Source organism: Oncorhynchus masou, chromosome 2 (assembly GCF_036934945.1).
Source record: "Oncorhynchus masou masou isolate Uvic2021 chromosome 2, UVic_Omas_1.1, whole genome shotgun sequence".
Classification (NCBI taxonomy): domain Eukaryota; kingdom Metazoa; phylum Chordata; class Actinopteri; order Salmoniformes; family Salmonidae; genus Oncorhynchus; species Oncorhynchus masou.
The window spans coordinates 30,717,675-30,739,052 of NC_088213.1; the positions used below are offsets into that span (position 1 = coordinate 30,717,675).

Below are 21,378 nucleotides of genomic sequence, written 5' to 3' on the forward strand. Positions count from 1 at the left end.
AAATTCTTTTCAATGTGTCACATAATTATCTTTTTCTTTTCTCATGATTTGGTTTAGTTTATTTGTGTTGCTGTCCTGGGGCTCTGTGGGGTCTGTTTGTGTTTGTGAACAGAGCCCCAGGACCAGCTTGCTTAGGGGACTCCTCTCTCTGTAGGTGATTGCTTTGTTATGGAAGTTTTGGGAATCACTTCCTTTTAGGTGGTTGTAGAATTTAATGGATCTTTTCTGAATTTTGATAATAAGTGGGTATCGGCCTAATTCTACTCTGCATGCATTATTTGGTGTTTTACGTTGTACACAGAGGATATTTTTGCAGAATTCTGCATGGAGTCTCTCAATTTGGTGTTTGTCCCATTTTGTGAATCCTTAGTTGGTGAGCGGACCCCAGACTTCACAACCATAAAGGGCAATGGGTTCTATAACTGATTCAAGTATTTTTTAGCCAGATCCTAATTGTTATGTTGAATTTTATGTTCCTTTTTGTTGTGTATTGATATTCTAGTTTTGTCCCTTTAGGGCACCTGTAACCCCCCTTGCTTACCTACGTTGAAATACTTGGAATGTCCTTCCTGTGAAACGCATTAAACAATGCCTACGTTAATTTCTACTATTGAAACAATTATCTGAACACTGTGAATTTGGGCGATCAATGAGTGACCCTATACGTGATGGGTTAGTGTGTGGCATGCGCAGCGAAGCAATTCAGAAACGCCTTTTGACTGAGAGTAACTTAACATTGCAGAGAGCAATAGAAGTGAGTACGTCAATGGAAATGGCAAATAAAGACGCACAACAGCTAAGTGCATCGACCAAAGTGCATAAGGTGTCTACGCAGTTAAAAAACAAGGCAGGAGGTGGGAAGCCATGCTATCGCTGTGGGAAACCAGGTCACCAAGCAGAGGAGTGTTGGTGCAGAGACTTAGACTGCAGAAGTTGTGGGGAAAAAGGGTCACATCGAACATGCAGAGAAAAACAAAAAGGCACAATCAAACAAAAGTACTGAACAAAGGAAAAGTGACTTCAGGAAGTACAAAAAGAAAGTGCATCAAATGGAGCACACAGAGGATGAACAAAGTGATACCTTGTCTGAAGGGGAGGAATCTTTGCATGTTTTGTCCATTTCAGACAATGGACACGGATACTGGGTGACACCACTACTGGATGGAAACGCAGTACGGATGCAAGTGGACACTGGAGCAGCCATACCTTCGCTGTCTGAGGCTGTATACAAGGAGAAACTACATCACCTCACACTACAGCCCACAGAGATGACGCTGAAAACACACCGGTGAGATTGTTCCAGTGAGAGGAAGCGTGATCGTTACAGTGGAGCTCAACAAACAGAAGGTAAAGCTACCACTCTACATTGGGAAAGGCAACCATCCAACAATGCTAGGACTCACATGGCTGGAAATTATCAAACTAAACTGGCAGGAAATTCACATGGTTGCAAAAGAGGACACAAACCTACAAGGGATATTGAGGAAACACATGGATGTGGTCAAAGGAGAACTTGGCAGTATGAAGGACATAACAGTTAAACTGACAATGAAACCAGACAGCAAGCCACAATGCTTCAAAGCTAGACCTGTCCCATACTCCATAAAACTAAAAGTTGAAATGGAGCTGAACAGACTAGTCGAGAGTGGAGTATTGGACCCAGTGAATGTTAGTGAATGGGCTACACCCGTTGTTCCAGTCATGAAAAAAGATGGATCACTCAGACTCTGTGGTGATTTCAGTCACCATTAACCCAGTCTTGTCTGCTGAAAAATATCCACTGCCCCTCATTGAAGACCTCTTTTCTGGTTTAGCTGGTGGACAAAAATTCAGTAAGATAGACTTATGTCAGGCCTGTCTCCAGATGCAAGTGGACCAGGAGTCACAAGAACTGTTGACCATAGTGACTCACAAATCCCTTTGGAATCGCCTCAGCTCTGGCCTTGTTTCAGAGAGCTATGGACCAGATACTGAGCGGGCTCACTGGGGTCCAATGTTACCTCGATGATCTACTCATCACCGGCAAAGACAAGCAGGAGCACCTGAGAAACCTGAACGCTACACTAGAGAGATTGGAAGAGTTCCGGTCATTCATGGAAGCAAATGGAATTCAGCACATCAAGTCAGCGCCGTATCACCCTACAACGAACGGCCTCGCTGAACGGTTTGTCCAAACGATGGAGCAAGCTTTAAAATCATCACAAGGGAACGGCTCCCTCAATAGGCGCCTAAACACCTTCCTGTTAACCTACAGAAACACTGCCCGCGTCAGCCATGATGAAAAGACAGCTTCGCATGCGACTCGACCTCCACAGTGGTTGTACAAACAGGGCCTGTGTCCTACACAGTTCACACACCGGAAAACATCATCTGGAGGAGACACGTGGATCAACTGTTGCCAGGAACCAACCTCAGAGATGACTCCTGCCAAGTGACAAACCAAGATCAGCTACTGGATACCTACCATGACTACGAGCCATCACCTGAACATCTACTGCAGCAACATACATATGTGAAAAGTGCTCCAGACTCACCTGAACCAGCCAGAGTGCCTACCTACTCAGGGTACTGTTGCACCCCAGTCTGGGCATACACCATCACCACTCAGACTCAGAGACCATGTGACTGTAGACTCACCTGAACCAGCCAGAGTGCCTACCTACTCAGGGTACTGTTGCACCCCAGTCTGGGCATACACCATCACCACTCAGACTCAGAGACCATGTGACTGTAGACTCACCTGAACCAGCCAGAGTGCCTACCACTCAGGGTACTGTTGCACCCCAGTCTGGGCATACACCATCACCACTCAGACTCAGAGACCATGTGACTGTAGACTCACCTGAACCAGCCAGAGTGCCTACCTACTCAGGGTACTGTTGCACCCCAGTCTGGGCATACACCATCACCACTCAGACTCAGAGACCATGTGACTGTAGACTCACCTGAACCAGCCAGAGTGCCTACCTACTCAGGGTACTGTTGCACCCCAGTCTGGGCATACACCATCCCCACTCAGACTCAGAGACCATGTGACTGTAGACTCACCTGAACCAGCCAGAGTGCCTACCTACTCAGGGTACTGTTGCACCCCAGTCTGGGCATACACCATCACCACTCAGACTCAGAGACCATGTGACTGTAGACTCACCTGAACCAGCCAGAGTGCCTACCTACTCAGGGTACTGTTGCACCCCAGTCTGGGCATACACCATCACCACTCAGACTCAGAGACCATGTGACTGTAGACTCACCTGAACCAGCCAGAGTGCCTACCTACTCAGGGTACTGTTGCACCCCAGTCTGGGCATACACCATCACCACTCAGACTCAGAGACCATGTGACTGTAGACTCACCTGAACCAGCCAGAGTGCCTACCTACTCAGGGTACTGTTGCACCCCAGTCTGGGCATACACCATCACCACTCAGACTCAGAGACCATGTGACTGTAGACTCACCTGTACGTCGTCATTACCCTGTAAGAGAAAGACGACCCCCTGACGGGTTGACTATTTAGTTCAGACTAACCTCCGACATTGGGGCAGAACACACCCCAGGGTTAAGTCTGGGAACTGAGGCAGTTTACCCTCTATCCCTAGTTTAGAAAAGGTTATTCTGAAAAGTACATTTATTTACATTAAGAGAACTTATATTAAAAAGAAAACAATAGGCAAAACAGTGAATATTTCCTTTTGAGTCATCAAAAGGGGGAGGAATATGTTGTGTATTGATATTCTAGTTTTGTCCCTTTAGGGCACCTGTAACCCCCCCCCCCTGCTTACCTACATTGAAATGCTTGGAATGTTCTTCCAGTGAAACGCAGGAAGAGAGAGAGAGAGAGAGAGAGAGAGAGAGAGAGAGAGAGAGAGAGAGAGAGAGAGAGAGAGAGAGAGAGAGAGAGAGAGAGAGAGAGAGAGAGAGAGAGAGAGAGAGAGAGAGAGAGAGAGAGAGAGAGAGAGAATAGTTAGGATGTGACCAGACCATGACCCTTCTCTGCACGGTTTCCCCGTAGGGGCAGAAAACTCCCTGCTGTGTGTGTGTCTTAGCGGTGTGTCAGGGCCGTGTGACTCTCACAGGGTTGCTCGTCCTGATCACTGTCACTATCTAATGGCCACCCAGGGCCATCCATCTGGGCCTGTGTATACGCTAGGCTAGGATATGCTAACCCAGAACGGTGTGTCTGAGGCCACTGCTTCCCCTCTACTACGCTATGATATGCTAGTCTAGCATACTCTAACCCAGAACTGTGTGTCAGAGCCCACTGTTTCCTCTCTACTATGCTAGGCAAGGATATGCTAGCACAGGCTCTAGACTTGCTCTAGATCTTGCAAGTCATATTATATAGCTGCTACTGTGTTGTAGCGATGTTATTTTAACCTTGCATTGCTGCTATGTTATGTTAGCTCAGAGAAGAGGTCTTCACGGGTCCAAAAAGTTTGACCCGTTCCAAAATGGACTTGGGGCTTTCCCACGCGGATCCAACGTGCTTAAATAAATGTTTTAAATGCAGACCGTTACCAACAGACATGAGGAAAACTAGACCCGTTCCGATACATTTTAAAGCTATTTTATTAACCGTGGCTGATAAAGCGCGTGATGAGGGATAGAGGTCGAGGTGCCTCTCTAGCAGGTGGGGGAGGGGGCCGTACTGTAAACGAGTGAGCAGGGAGGGAGAGACGGCAACAAACCAAGCCGACTCGCGCTATAGTAGACTATTAGCTGCCATAGCTAGGTTATTTATCATCCAGTATGATGACGTAGTACCTGTCTTGACTGCATCAAACCAGGAGAAGCTAGTTAAGCTAACTAACGTTAGGTATCTAGGCTAGTTGAGGCTGCAGTGCATGACCTTCCTCATTCTACAGTTACAAATGACAACAACTCCATTCAGAACATTAAGTAGCAGCCTACCTGTTGGCATTAACTCCTGAGGTGCTGACCTGTTACACCCTCTACAACCACTGTGATTATTATTTGACCCTGCTGGTCATCTAGGAACATTTGACCATCTTGAAGATAATAATGACTGTGTGGTTCAGCTGTCTAGTAACATGTCATGTAACAAGGCTGTATAGTAATATTGACTGTGTGGTTCAGCTCTGTCTAGTAACATGTCATGTAACAAGGCTGTATAGTAATATTGACTGTGTGGTTCAGCTGTCTAGTAACATGTCATGTAACAAGGCTGTATAGTAATAATGACTGTGTGGTTCAGCTGTCTAGTAACATGTCATGTAACAAGGCTGTATAGTAATAATGACTGTGTGGTTCAGCTGTCTAGTAACATGTCATGTAACAAGGCTGTATAGTAATAATGACTGTGTGATTCAGCTGTCTAGTAACATGTCATGTAACAAGGCTGTATAGTAATAATGACTGTGTGGTTCAGCTCTGTCTAGTAACATGTCATGTAACAAGGCTGTATAGTAATAATGACTGTGTGATTCAGCTCTGTCTAGTAACATGTCATGTAACAAGGCTGTATAGTAATAATGACTGTGTGGTTCAGCTGTCTAGTAACATGTCATGTAACAAGGCTGTATAGTAATAATGACTGTGTGGTTCAGCTGTCTAGTAACATGTCATGTAACAAGGCTGTATAGTAATAATGACTGTGTGGTTCAGCTGTCTAGTAACATGTCATGTAACAAGGCTGTATAGTAATAATGACTGTGTGGTTCAGCTCTGTCTAGTAACATGTCATGTAACAAGGCTGTATAGTAATAATGCAACTGTAATAATGTCCTCTCTTCTCTCTCCATAGCTGGCTCGTCCATCAGTAGTGAGTCGTCTCCGGTCTCGTCCCCAGCCACCAACCACAGTTCTCCGGTTAGCACACCCAAGAGAGGCCCCCTGGGCCCAGGGCCTGTCCTGGCGCCACCTGGGGGCCACAGTGTGCCAAGCACCCCGCCCGTCGTCACCATCGCCCCCACCAAGACCAGCAACGGCCTCTGGAGGAGCGAGGCACGCCAGGTGAGACACACACAGAGATAGACAAACACACTGTATGTACCTGCTGTCTCCCCTCCTCTCTCTGTCGTCTTTCTCTTGTTGCCTGTTGCGTCTTTTGTGTTTTCAACCACTCTATATTTTCATCCATCCATTTCAGCCCAGTCAAAGCAATGTTTCAACCTCTCTGTCCCTGGTAAGAGATCTAGTACAAAGAGGCTGCCTGCACACACACACACACACACACACACACACACACACACACACACACACACACACACACACACACACACACACACACACACACACACACACACACACACACACACACACACACACACACAGAGGCTCTCGAGGGATTAGTGGATTTCCAGGCTGGCCTGTAACCCATGGCGTGGCAGAATGTATGTGACATATGTACATGTGACATCGCTGGCGGCTCTGCGAATGCGAACGCCTCTTCTCCCCCATCTCCTCACCCTCCTCTCTCTGTGTGTTAAACAATGCCAGCTGCCACCAGGCCACTGAGGTGACAGGCTTAACGGCAGCCAACATCTGTGCCCCCTCGAGCCCCCCCCCCGGTCCTATTTTATAACCCCAGACCTTTCCTCAGCCCTAGCTTTATAACCACAGCTCCAGCCTTGTTCTAACCCCCAGTCCCAGCCCAGTCCAAGCCTTGTTCTAACCTCCAGTCCCAGCCCAGTCCAAGCCTTGTTCTAACCCCCAGTCCCAGCCCAGTCCAAGCCTTGTTCTAACCCCCAGTCCCAGCCCAGTCCAAGCCTTGTTCTAACCCCAGTCCCAGCCCAGTCCAAGCCTTGTTCTAACCCCCAGTCCCAGCCCAGTCCAAGCCTTGTTCTAACCCCCAGTCCCAGCCCAGTCCAAGCCTTGTTCTAACCCCCAGTCCCAGCCCAGTCCAAGCCTTGTTCTAACCCCCAGTCCCAGCCCAGTCCAAGCCTTGTTCTAACCCCCAGTCCCAGCCCAGTCCAAGCCTTGTTCTAACCCCCAGTCCCAGCCCAGTCCAAGCCTTGTTCTAAACCCCAGTCCCAGCCCAGTCCAAGTCTTCCCTCCCACCCCTCCAACCCCTCAGGGACTCAGCAGTCAAGTGTGTCCCCTGCCCATCTGCCCCCCTTCCCCCTCACACTGACTGACCCAGTGTGTATGTGTGTGTGTGTAGCTGCTAGCTTTGATAAGGAGTGGATTATGGATTATGGCTTTACTCTAAACCCTCTTATCGCAGCTCTGAGGCTAATGGTGGAGGGCAGGGGAGCAGCACAGCACTCCTCAACACTCCCTGTGCAACACTCTTCAGCACTCCTAAAACACTCCTCAACACTCCCTGTGCAACACTCCTCAACACTCCCTGTGCAACACTCCTCAACACTCCCTGTGCAACACTCCTCAACACTCCTAAAACACTCCTCAACACTCCCTGTGCAACACTCCTCAACACTCCCTATGCAGCACTCCTCAACACTCCTCAACACTCCACAGCACTCCCTATGCAACACTCCTCAGCACTCCTCAACACTCCCTATGCAGCCCTCCACAACACTCCTCAACACTCCCTATGCACCCCTCAACACTCCTCAGCACTTCTCCACACTCCCTATGCAGCACTCCTCAACACTCCTCAACACTCCTCAGCACTCCCTATGCAACACTCCTCAGCACTCCTCAACACTCCCTATGCAGCCCTCCACAACACTCCTCAACACTCCTCAACACTCCCTATGCACCCCTCAACACTTCTCAACACTTCTCACCACTCCCTATGCAGCCCTCCACAACACTCCTCAACACTCCTCAACACTCCCTATGCACCCCTCAACACTCCTCAACACTCCCTATGCAGCACATCTCAACACTCCTCAACACTCCCTATGCAGCACTCCTCAACACTCCCTATGCAGAACTCCTCAACACTTCTCCACACTCCCTATGCAGCACTCCTCCACACTCCCTATGCAGCACTCCTCAACACATCTCAACACTCCTCAACACTCCCTATGCAGCACTCCTCAACACATCTCAACACTCCTCCACACTCCCTATGCAGCACTCCTCAACACTCCCTATGCAGCACTCCTCAACACTTCTCCACACTCCCTATGCAGCACTCCTCAACACTTCTCAACACTCCTCAACACTCCCTATGCAGCACTCCTCAACACTCCCTATGCAGCACTCCTCAACACTTCTCCACACTCCCTATGCAGCACTCCTCAACACATCTCAACACTCCTCAACACTCCCTATGCAGCACTCCTCAACACTTCTCAACACTCCTCAACACTCCCTATGCAACACTCCTCAGCACTCCTCAACACTCCCTATGCAACACTCCTCAGCACTCCTCAACACTCCCTATGCAGCCCTCCACAACACTCCTCAACACTCCTCAACACTCCACAGCACTCCTCAACACTCCCTATGCAGCACATCTCAACACTCCTCCACACTCCCTATGCAGCACTCCTCAACACTTCTCAACACTCCTCAACACTCCCTATGCACCCCTCAACACTCCACAGCACTCCTCAACACTCCCTATGCAGCACTCCTCAACACTCCTCAACACTCCACAGCACTTCTCAACACTCCCTATGCAGCACATCTCAACACTCCCTATGCAGCACATCTCATCACTCCTCAACACTCCCTATGCAGAACTCCTCAACACTCAACACTCCTCAACATGCAGCACTCCTCAACACTCCTCAACACTCCACAGCACTCCTCAACACTCCCTATGCAGCACTCCTCAACACTCCTCAACACTCCTCAACACTCCACAGCACTCCTCAACACTCCCTATGCAACACTCCTCAACACTCCTCAACACTCCACAGCACATCTCAACACTCCCTATGCAGCACATCTCAACACTCCTCAACACTCCCTATGCAGCACTCCTCAACACTCCCTATGCAGAACTCCTCAACACTTCTCCACACTCCCTATGCAGCACTCCTCAACACTCCCTATGCAGAACTCCTCAACACTCCCTATGCAGAACTCCTCAACACTTCTCCACACTCCCTATGCAGCACTCCTCCACACTCCCTATGCAGCACTCCTCAACACATCTCAACACTCCTCAACACTCCCTATGCAGCACTCCTCAACACTCCCTATGCAGAACTCCTCAACACTCCTCAGCACTCCCTATGCAGCACTCCTCAACACTTCTCAACACTCCTCAACACTCCCTATGCAACACTCCTCAACACTCCCTCAGCATGCAGCATTCCACAGCACTCCCACAGCATTCACTCAACACTCCTCAACACTCCTCAACACTCCACAACACTCCTCAACACTCCTCAACACACCTCAACACTCCTCAACACTCCTCAGCACTCCTCAGCACTCCCTATGCAGCACTCCTCAACACTCCTCAACACTCCTCAACACTCCTCAACACTCCTCAACACTCCTCAACACTCCTCAGCACTCCTCAGCACTCCCTATGCAGCACTCCTCAACACTCCTCAACACTCCTCAACACTCCTCAACACTCCTCAACACTCCTCAACACTCCTCAGCACTCCCTATGCAGCACTCCTCGGCACTCCTCAACACTCCTCAACACTCCTCAACACTCCTCAACACTCCTCAACACTCCTCAGCACTCCTCAGCACTCCCTATGCAGCACTCCTCAACACTCCACAGCACTCCACAGCACTCCTCAACACTCCTCAACACTCCTCAACACTCCTCAACACTCCTCAACACTCCTCAACACTCCTCAACACTCCTCAACACTCCTCAGCACTCCTCAGCACTCCCTATGCAGCACTCCTCAACACTCCACAGCACTCCTCAACACTCCTCAACACTCCTCAACACTCCTCAACACTCCTCAACACTCCTCAACACTCCTCAGCACTCCCTATGCAGCACTCCTCGGCACTCCTCAGCAACACTACAGATGTTGAATGTCTCCCTGGAGACCAAGGAAGTGGGGAGAGGAGGATGGTGGAGAGAGAGTGAGGGGTGATGGGATTCAGAGATAGGGGGTAAGCTCACCCCCCTCTGTGTGGGAGCGTCCTATGATCTTGCACCCGCCCATATACCCCTTCACCTCAAGTATAGAGCATTAGCCAGAGGGTTAGCCAGAGCCCCTATGGGTGGAAGGGGAGGGAGAAGTGATGTCATCCTGTCACAACCCTGTCATCACCATCCTTGCCTTAGAGGAAAGAGAGAGGGGTGAGCAGAGAGAGAGAGAAAGGGATAGTGATAGGCAGAGAGGGGCACAGACCTTCTGCTCCCACACACACTGACACACACACACTCATATACATTTTCTCCTTCACATAATCACACTCACTCTGTTTATCTTTGGGGCGAAGTGGTTCCAGCTAGCTCTTGAGATGCACTCTGTTCCAGTGTATGTGTGTGTGTATGTACTGTATACGTGTGTCAGTGTGTGTCTGTGTGTATGTGTGCAGGGTCATGCTGGGAGAGAGAATGTCGTGTTGGGGGATTTCTGGTGCCTCTGACAGCTCGAGGCCACCCAGCTGAAGGAGGAGGGCGAGGGGCAGTCTAGTGGGTGAGAGGTGGGCGGGGGTGATAGGGGTGATACAGAGGGGGGCTAGCATCAGAGTGTTTCCCCTGTGTACCCTATGCCGGTCCAGCGAACACATGAAACCCTGCTGTCACAAAGACAAACAATGGGCAGTGTCAAGCACACACTGTATCTCTCTGTCTGTCTGTCTGTCTGTCTGTCTGTCTGTCTGTCTGTCTGTCTGTCTGTCTCTCTCTCTCTCTCTCTCTCTCTCTCTCTCTCTCTCTCTCTCTCTCTCTCTCTCTCTCTCTCTCTCTCTCTGTCTGTCTCTCTGTCTGTCTGTCTCTCTCTCACTCTCTGTCTGTCTGTCTCTCTCTCTCTCTGTCTCTCTCTCTCTGTCTCTTTCTCTGTGTCTCTGTCTCTGTATCTCTCTCTCTCTCTGTATCTCTCTCTGTCTCCCTCTCTCTCTCTCTCTCTCTCTCTCTCTCTGTCTCTCTCTCTCTCTCTCTCTGTATCTCTCTCTCTGTATCTGTATCTCTCTCTGTCTCTCTCTGTCTCTGTATCTCTCTCTGTCTCTGTCTCTCTCTGTCTCTCTCTCTGTATCTCTCTCTGTCTCCGTATCTCTCTCTGTCTCTGTATCTCTCTCTGTCTCTGTCTCTCTCTCTGTCTCTGTATCTCTCTCTAGCTTTCTCTCTCTCTCTGTATCTCTCTCTGGCTCTGTCTCTCTCTCTGTCTCTGTATCTCTCTCTGTCTCTCTCTCTCTCTGTCTCTCTCTCTCTCTCTCTCTCTGTATCTCTCTCTGTCTCTGTATCTCTCTCTGTCTCTCTCTGTCTCTGTATCTCTCTCTCTCTCACTGTCTCTCTCACTCTCTCTCTGTCTCTGTATCTCTCTCTCGCTTTCTCTCTCTCTCTCACGCTCTCTCTCTTCTCTCTATCTCTCTCTCTCTCTCTCTCAAAAAACGTCCCTCAGTATTGCAGACAAAGGAAGCTCTGTTTTTATCCCTAATCATCAGCGAGGGTGGGGGGACTCGCAAACATTTTAGTAAGATTTGAACGTCCCTAACACCCCCACGTCCGCCCTGCCCTGCCCTCCCCACTCCTCTTCCCCTTCTCCCCGTATTCTCTCTTACTGCTGTCTATTCAATTAGTTCCTAGCCCGGGCTGTGCTGTGAACTGACCTCAGGCCCCCAGCTTGCATAAGCCTGCAGAAATGAGGGCTAGAGACATGGTTAGAGACCACACAGAGAGAGAGAGACAGGGCTAGAACCACTCAGACACTAGCAGGGCCTGGGTTAGAGGCCTGGGTTAGAAGCCTGGGTTAAAGGCCTGGGTTAGAGGCCTGGTTTAGAGGCCTGGGTTAGATGCAGGGTTACTAGGACTTGGAGCCTAGAGACCATGCAGGGTTAAAACCAGACACACTCATACAGAGTCTGGGATGAGCTGCTGAGAGAGTGATAGAGAGAGAGAGACAAACACAAACAGACCCCACAGAGCCCCAGGACAGCAACACAATTAGACTCAACCAAATCATGAGAAAACAAAAAGATAATTACTTGACACATTCGAAAGAATGAACAAAAAAACAGCAAACTAACATGCTATTTTGCCCTAAACAGAGAGTACACAGTGGCAGAATACCTGACCACTGTGACTGACCTAAAATGAAGGAAAGCTTTGACTATGTACAGACTCAGTGAGTGTAGCATTGCTATAGAGAAACGCTGCCGTAGGCAGACATGGCTCTCAAGAGAAGACAGGCTATGTGCTCACTGCCCACAAAATGAGGTGGAAACTGAGCTGCACTTCCTAACCTCCTGCCAAATGTATGACCATATTAGAGACACATATTTCCCTCAGATTACACAGACCCACAAAGACTTTGAAAACAAACCTAATTTTGATAAACTCCCATATCTACTGGGTGAAATACCACAGTGTGCCATCATAGCAGCATGATTTGTGACCCGTTGCCACAAGAAAAGGGCAACCAGTGAAGAACAAACACCAATGTAAATACAACCCATATTCATTTATTTTCCCTTTTGTATAGTTGAACTATTTGCACATCGTTACAACACTGTATATGGACATAATATGACATTTGAAATGTCTTTATTCTTTTGGAACCTGTATGAGTGTAATGTTTACTGTTATTCTTGTATTGTTTATTTCACTTTTGTTTATCCATTTCACTTGCTATGGCAATGTAAACATATGTTTCCCATGCCAATAAAGACCCTTGAATTTAATTGAGAGAGAGAGAGGGATAGAGAGGGTGAGAGAGGGATAGAGAGGGTGAGAGAGGGAGGGAGAGGGATAGAGAGGGTGGGGAGAGGGATAGAGGGGGAGGGGGAGGGATAGAGATGGTGGGGAGAGGGATAGAGAGGGTGAGAGAGGGAGGGGAGAGGGATAGAGAGGGTGGGGAGAGGGATAGAGGGGGAGGGATAGAGAGGGATAGAGGGGAGAGGGATAGAGAGGGTGGGAGGGGAGAGGGATAGAGAGGGTGAGAGAGGGATAGAGAGAGAGGGATAGAGAGGGTGGGAGGGGAGAGGGATAGAGGGGGAGGGATAGAGAGGGTGAGAGAGGGATAGAGAGAGAGGGATAGAGAGGGTGGGAGGGGAGAGGGATAGAGGGGGAGGGATAGAGAGGGTGAGAGAGGGATAGAGAGGGATAAAAAGGGTGAGCGAGGGATGGGAGAGGGATAAAAAGGGTGAGAGAGGGAGGGGAGAGGGTGTAGTGAACAGTCGCAGTCACGTCGCTTTCTGTTACCCTGGAGGTTCACTCCTCTGTGGTGTAGTGAGCAGTCACAGTCACGTAGCTTTCTGTTACCTTGGAGGGCCACTCCTCTGTGGTGTAGTGAACAGTCGCAGTCACGTCGCTTTCTGTTACCCTGGAGGTTCACTCCTCTGTGGTGTAGTGAGCAGTCACAGTCACGTAGCTTTCTGTTACCTTGGAGGGCCACTCCTCTGTGGTGTAGTGAACAGTCACAGTCACGTAGCTTTCTGTTGCCCTGTAGGTCCACTCCTCTGTGGTGTAGTGAGCAGTCACAGTCACGTAGCTTTCTGTTACCTTGGAGGGCCACTCCTCTGTGGTGTAGTGAACAGTCACAGTCACGTAGCTTTCTGTTGCCCTGTAGGTCCACTCCTCTGTGGTGTAGTGAGCAGTCACAGTCACGTAGCTTTCTGTTACCTTGGAGGGCCACTCCTCTGTGGTGTAGTGAACAGTCACAGTCACGTAGCTTTCTGTTACCTTGGAGGGCCACTCCTCTGTGGTGTAGTGAACAGTCACAGTCACGTAGCTTTCTGTTACCCCGGAGGTCCACTCCTCTGTGGTGTAGTGAACAGTCACAGTCACGTAGCTTTCTGTTACCTTGGAGGGCCACTCCTCTGTGGTGTAGTGAACAGTCACAGTCACGTAGCTTTCTGTTGCCCTGTAGGTCCACTCCTCTGTGGTGTAGTGAGCAGTCACAGTCACGTAGCTTTCTGTTACCTTGGAGGGCCACTCCTCTGTGGTGTAGTGAACAGTCACAGTCACGTAGCTTTCTGTTACCTTGGAGGGCCACTCCTCTGTGGTGTAGTGAACAGTCACAGTCACGTAGCTTTCTGTTACCCCGGAGGTCCACTCCTCTGTGGTGTAGTGAACAGTCACAGTCACGTAGCTTTCTGTTACCCTGGAGGTTCACTCCTCTGTGGTGTAGTGAGCAGTCACAGTCATGTAGCTTTCTGTTACCCCGGAGGTTCACTCCTCTGTGGTGTAGTGAACAGTCAGTCACATAGCTTTCTGTTACCTTGGAGGGCCACTCCTCTGTGGTGTAGTGAACAGTCACAGTCACGTAGCTTTCTGTTACCCCGGAGGTCCACTCCTCTGTGGTGTAGTGAGCAGTCACAGTCACGTAGCTTTCTGTTACCCTGGAGGTTCACTCCTCTGTGGTGTAGTGAACAGTCACAGTCACGTAGCTTTCTGTTACCTTGGAGGGCCACTCCTCTGTGGTGTAGTGAACAGTCACAGTCACGTAGGTTTCCATTGCCCTGGAGGACCACCAGTCAGCATCCTTGGTGAGAGGGGAGGTGAGAGGAGGGTGAGAGGAGGGTGAGAGGGGAGGCGAGAGGAGGGTGGAGGGGAGTGAGAGGGAGGCAGAGGAGGGCGAGAGGAGGGTGAGAGGAGCCCTGGAGGAGGGTGAGAGGGGAGGCGAGAGGAGGGTGAGAGGAGAGGTGAGAGGAGGGTGAGAGGAGAGGTGAGAGAACGGTGAGAGGGGGAGGCGAGAGGAGGGAGAGAGGGGAGGCGAGAGGAGGGTGAGAGGGGAGGGGAGGCAAGAGGAGGGCAAGAGGAGGGTGAGAGGGAAGGGGAGGCGAGACGAGGGTGAGAGGAGAGGCGAGAGGAGGGTGAGAGGGGAGGCGAGAGGAGGGTGAAAGGGGAGGCGAGAGGAGCGTGAGAGGGGAGGCGAGAGGAGGGTGAGAGGCGAGGCGAGAGGAGGGTGAGAGGGGAGGTGAGGGGAGGCGAGAGGAGGGTGAGAGGGGAGGCGAGAGGAGGGTGAGAGGAGAGGCGAGGGGAGGCGAGAGGAGGGCGAGAGGAGGGTGAGAGGGGAGGGGAGGGTGAGAGGGGAGGCAAGAGGAGGATGAGAGGGGAGGCGAGAGGAGGGTGAGAGGAGAGGCGAGAGGAGGGTGAGAGGGGAGGCGAGAGGGGAGGTGAGAGGGGAGGCGAGAGGAGGGTGAGAGGGGAGGCGAGAGGAGGGTGAGAGGGGAGGCGAGAGGAGGGTGAGAGGGGAGGCGAGAGGAGGGTGAGAGGGGAGGCGAGAGGAGGGTGAGAGGGGAGGCGAGAGGAGGGTGAGAGGGGAGGCGAGAGGAGAGTGAGAGGGGAGGCGAGAGGAGGGTGAGAGGGGAGGCGAGAGGAGGGTGAGAGGGGAGGCGAGAGGAGGGTGAGAGGGAGGCGAGAGGAGAGTGAGAGGGGAGGCGAGAGGAGGGTGAGAGGGAGGGTGAGAGGGGAGGCGAGAGGAGGGTGAGAGGAGGGTGAGAGGAGAGGCGAGGCGAGAGGAGGGTGAGAGGGGAGGTGAGGGGAGGCGAGAGGAGGGTGAGAGGAGAGGCGAGGGGAGGCAAGAGGAGGGTGAGAGAGGAGGGGAGGCAAGAGGAGGGCGAGAGGAGGGTGAGAGGGGAGGCAAGAGGAGAGTGAGAGGGGAGGGAAGAGGAGGGTGAGAGGGGAGGCGAGAGGAGGGTGAGAGGGGAGGCGAGAGGAGGGTGAGAGGAGAGGCAAGAGGAGGGTGTGAGGGGAGGTGCGAGGAGGGTGAGAGGGGAGGCGAGAAGAGGGTGAGAGGGGAGGGGAGGCAAGAGGAGGATGAGAGGAGGGTGAGAGGGGAGGCAAGAGGAGGGTGAGAGGGGAAGGTGAAAGGAGAGAGTGAGAGGGGAGGCGACGAGAGGTTGAGGCGCATTGGTATTTTGCTTCAATGACTGCCGGAGTTTGTTCCCGCTGCTGCCTGTAATTGCTTTTTAATTGGCAATTTAGATTCATGGCTCCATCAGAGAGGCGTAAATGAGCGCCCTCCCATACGCGGGTTCTCCCACCCCTCACCAGGGGGCCGCCAGGCCGAGGCTTACACAGAGGGGGCAGCCTGGGTGTGAGGGTGTGTGTGATACACTGTGTCTGTGTGGCTAAATCAACGTATCCGTATCAGATTGTTTTTGTTGCACAGTGAGTCTGAGAAATAAGGGCACATTTTTGGGGTGAAGCCTCCAGCAGGGCTAAAGGTCAGGGAAAGATGGTGTGTGTCTGGGGGGGTCATCCTGTCAGCCCAGCACACAAACAGTAAGAGCAGAGTCCTCCATCATCATTAGAGAGGCCCCTTAGTGACACACATACACACAGCCCAGTAGCAGCAGGCGCCATGCAGTGAGTCTTTTGTCTCTCAGCCTGTGTTTGTCAGACAGTCTCTATTCATCTCTGTTCTGCCTCCTGTCTGCCAGTAAAGTCATCCCAACAGCTCATCAATAGTCTGTGTGTTGTACTGGCTGATTGCTTCTGTTCTGCTGTAGGATGGTTTAGCAGGCTCTGATAACTGGTGTTGTCTCTCATATAGAGAGTATGAGAGAGGAGAGGGGGCGGCGGAGGTCGACAGAGAGAGAGAGAGGGATAGAGAGAGGTCTGTGGCTCAGAGGGTGTCAGTTGCTCTCTGTACCCTGCTTTTGTGGACTCCTGTGGACTCTGCAGCCTGGTTTTTGGGGAGGAGGATTGGTAGGGGGTGAATGTTATCCTCTACTCAGACACTCAGACAAAATACACAGGATGCACAGTCAACCATCCTCTCAACACACACTCACACACTCACACACTCACACACTCACACACTCAGACACTCACACACTCACACTCACACACTCACACACTCACACACTCAGACACTCACACACTCACACACTCACACACTCACACACTCACACACTCACACACTCACACACTCAGACACTCACACACTCACACACTCACACACTCAGACACTCACACACTCACACACTCACACACTCACACACTCACACACTCAGACACTCAGACACTCACACACTCACACACTCAGACACTCAGACACTCACACACTCACACACTCACACACTCACACACTCCACACACTCACACACTCAGACACTCAGACACTCACACACTCAGACACTCACACACTCACACACTCACACACTCACACACTCAGACACTCACACACTCACACACTCACACACTCAGACACTCACACACTCAGACACTCACACACTCACACACTCAGACACTCACACACTCACACACTCAGACACTCACACACTCAGACACTCAGACACTCACACACTCACACACTCACACACTCACACACTCACACACTCACACACTCAGACACTCACACACTCACTCACTCACACACTCAGACACTCAGACACTCACACACTCACACACTCACACACTCACACACTCAGACACTCACACACTCACACACTCAGACACTCACACACTCACACACTCAGACACTCAGACACTCAGACACTCACACACTCACACACTCACACACTCACACACTCAGACACTCACACACTCAGACACTCAGACACTCACACACTCACACACTCAGACACTCACACACTCACACACTCACACACTCACACACTCAGACACTCAGACACTCACACACTCAGACACTCAGACACTCACACACTCACACACTCAGACACTCACACACTCACACACTCAGACACTCAGACACTCACACACTCACACACTCACACACTCACACACTCAGACGCTCAGACACTCACACACTCAGACACTCACACACTCACACACTCAGACACTCACACACTCAGACACTCAGACACTCACACACTCAGACACTCAGACACTCACACACTCAGACACTCACACACTCACACACTCACACACTCAGACACTCACACACTCAGACACTCAGACACTCAGACACTCAGACACTCACACACTCAGACACTCACACACTCAGACACTCAGACACTCACACACTCAGACACTCAGACACTCACACACTCACACACTCACACACTCAGACACTCAGACACTCACACACTCAGACACTCAGACACTCAGACACTCAGACACTCACACACTCACACACTCAGACACTCACACACTCACACACTCACACACTCACACACTCAGACACTCAGACACTCAGACACTCACACACTCACACTCAGACACTCACACACTCACACACTCACACACTCAGACACTCACACACTCAGACACTCAGACACTCACACACTCAGACACTCACACACTCACACACTCACACTCAGACACTCAGACACTCAGACACTAACACACTCAGACACTCACACACTCAGACACTCAGACACTCACACACTCAGACACTCAGACACTCAGACACTCAGACACTAACACACTCAGACACTCACACACTCAGACACTCAGACACTCAGACACTCACACACTCACACACTCAGACACTCAGACACTCAGACACTCACACACACACACACTCAGACACTCAGACACTCAGACACTCACACACTCAGACACTCAGACACTCACACACTCAGACACTCACACACTCAGACACTCACACACTCAGACACTCAGACACTCACACACTCACACACTCACACACTCAGCCACTCACACACTCAGACACTCAGACACTCACACACTCACACACTCAGACACTCAGACACTCAGACACTCACACACTCACACACTCAGACACTCAGACACTCAGACACTCAGACACTCACACACTCACACACTCAGACACTCACACACTCACACACTCACACACTCAGACACTCACACACTCACACACTCAGACACTCAGACACTCACACACTCAGACACTCAGACACTCACACACTCACACACTCAGACACTCAGACACTCACACACTCAGACACTCAGACACTCAGACACTAACACACTCAGACACTCACACACTCAGACACTCAGACACTCACACACTTCAGACACTCAGACACTCAGACACTCAGACACTCAGACACTAACACACTCAGACACTCAGACACTCAGACACTCAGACACTCAGACACTCAGACACTCACACACTCAGACACTCAGACACTCAGACACTCAGACACTCAGACACTCACACACACACACACTCAGACACTCAGACACTCAGACACTCAGACACTCACACACACACACACTCAGACACTCAGACACTCACACACTCAGACACTCAGACACTCACACACTCAGACACTCATACACTCACACACTCAGACACTCAGACACTCACACACACACACACTCAGACACTCACACACACACACACTCAGACACTCAGACACTCAGACACTCAGACACTCAGACACTCAGACACTCAGACACTCACACACTCAGACACTCAGACACTCAGACACTCAGACACTCAGACACTCACACACTCACACACTCACACACTCACACACTCAGACACTCAGACACTCAGACACTCAGACACTCAGACACTCAGACACTCAGACACTCAGACACTCAGACACTCACACACTCAGACACTCACACACTCAGACACTCAGACACTCAGACACTCAGACACTCACACACTCACACACTCACACACTCACACACTCAGACACTCAGACACTCAGACACTCAGACACTCACACACTCAGACACTCAGACACTCACACACTCAGACACTCACACTCAGACACTCAGACACTCACACACTCACACACTCACACACTCACACACTCAGACACTCAGACACTCAGACACTCAGACACTCAGACACTCAGACACTCAGACACTCAGACACTCAGACACTCAGACACTCACACACTCAGACACTCAGACACTCACACAGGTTGTAGACAGGCGCTACAGGAGCCTCTTTTATTTTTGCTTTGGCCCAAGAGGCATCTGCCTCTGAGACTCGACCAAGTCTGTGCGTGTGTGTGTGGGTGCATTCATGAGTGTGTATATGTGTGTGTGTGTAAACAACCTGAGGAGGAGAGAGCACCCAATCAATAGCAATAATGTAACTTGGCCACCAGAGGGCATGTTATATTCTATTTCATATATTGTTTCTTTCTTTGTTTTAGATACAGTATAACAGCCATTGTACTATAATATAGTGGAATCATTTAGACTCTTTTGACTAATCAGCCCATCTCAGCCCATCTTAGCCCATAACCGACTTATCACATACTCTGCTACTGTTACTGCTGTTACCTGTTACCTAGTCACTTTACCCCTACCTATATGTACAGTTGAAGTCAGAAGTTTACATACACTCCAACAATTGTTGACAGACAGATTATTTCAATTATAATTCACTGTATCACAATTCCAGTGGGCCAGAATTTTACATCCACTAAGTTGACTGTGCCTTTAAACAGCTTGGAAAATTACAGAAAATAATGTCATGGCTTTAGAAGCTTCTGATAGGCTAATTGACATCATTTGAGTCAATTGGAGGTGTACCTGTGGATGTATTTCAAGGCCTACCTTCAAACTCAGTGCCTCTTTGCTTGACATCATGGGAAAACAAAAGAAATCAGACCTCAGAAAAAAATTATAGACCTCCAAAAGTCTGGTTCGTCCTTGGGAGCAATTTCCAAACACCTGAAGGTACCACGTTCATCTGTACAAACAATAGTACTCAAGTATAAACACCATGGGACCACGCAGCCATCATACCGCTCAGGAAGGAGACGCGTTCTGTCTCCTAGAGATGAACGTACTTTGGTGCGAAAAGTGAAAATCAATCCCAGAACAACAGCAAAGGACCTTGTGAAAGTGCTGGAGGAAACAGGTTACAATAGTATCTATATCCACAATAAAACGAGTCCTATATTGACATAACCTGAAAGGCAGCTCAGCAAGGAAGAAGCCACTGCTCCAAAACCGCCATAAAAAAGACGGACTACGGTTTGCGACTGCACTTGGGGACAAAGATCGTACTTTCTGGAGAAATGTCCTCTGATCTGATGAAACAAAAATAGAACTGTTTGGCCATAATGACCATTGTTATGTTTGGAGGGAAAAGGGGGAGGCTTGCAAACCGAAGAACACCATCCCAGCCGTGAAGCAAGGGGGTGGCAGCATCATGTTGTGGGGGTGCTTTGCTGCAGGAGGGACTGGTGCACTTCACAAAATAGATGGCATCATGAGGTAGGAAAATGATGTGGATATATTGTATGTAAACTTCTGACCCACTGGAATTGTGATATAGTGAATTATAAGTGAAATAATCTGTCTGTAAACAAATTGTTGGGAAAATGACTTGTGTCTTGCACAAAGTAGATGTCTTAATCAGCGGAGTCAATCACCACCTTCCGGAGACACCTGAAACCCCACCTCTTTAAGGAATACCTAGGATAGGATAAAGTAATCCTTCTCACCCCCCCCCCCTTAAATGATTTAGATGCACTATTG

At 50.2% G+C, this 21,378-nt stretch overlaps 1 protein-coding gene across 1 annotated transcript in view; it reads left to right on the forward strand.

Moving 5' to 3' along the window:
• The window catches only part of gse1b (Gse1 coiled-coil protein b), a 408,220-nt gene that overhangs the window by 358,488 nt on the left and 28,354 nt on the right, over nt 1-21,378 (forward strand). Inside the window, 1 exon segment of the mRNA XM_064992255.1 lies at nt 5,767-5,975. Coding sequence (XP_064848327.1) covers nt 5,767-5,975 — 209 coding nt within the window.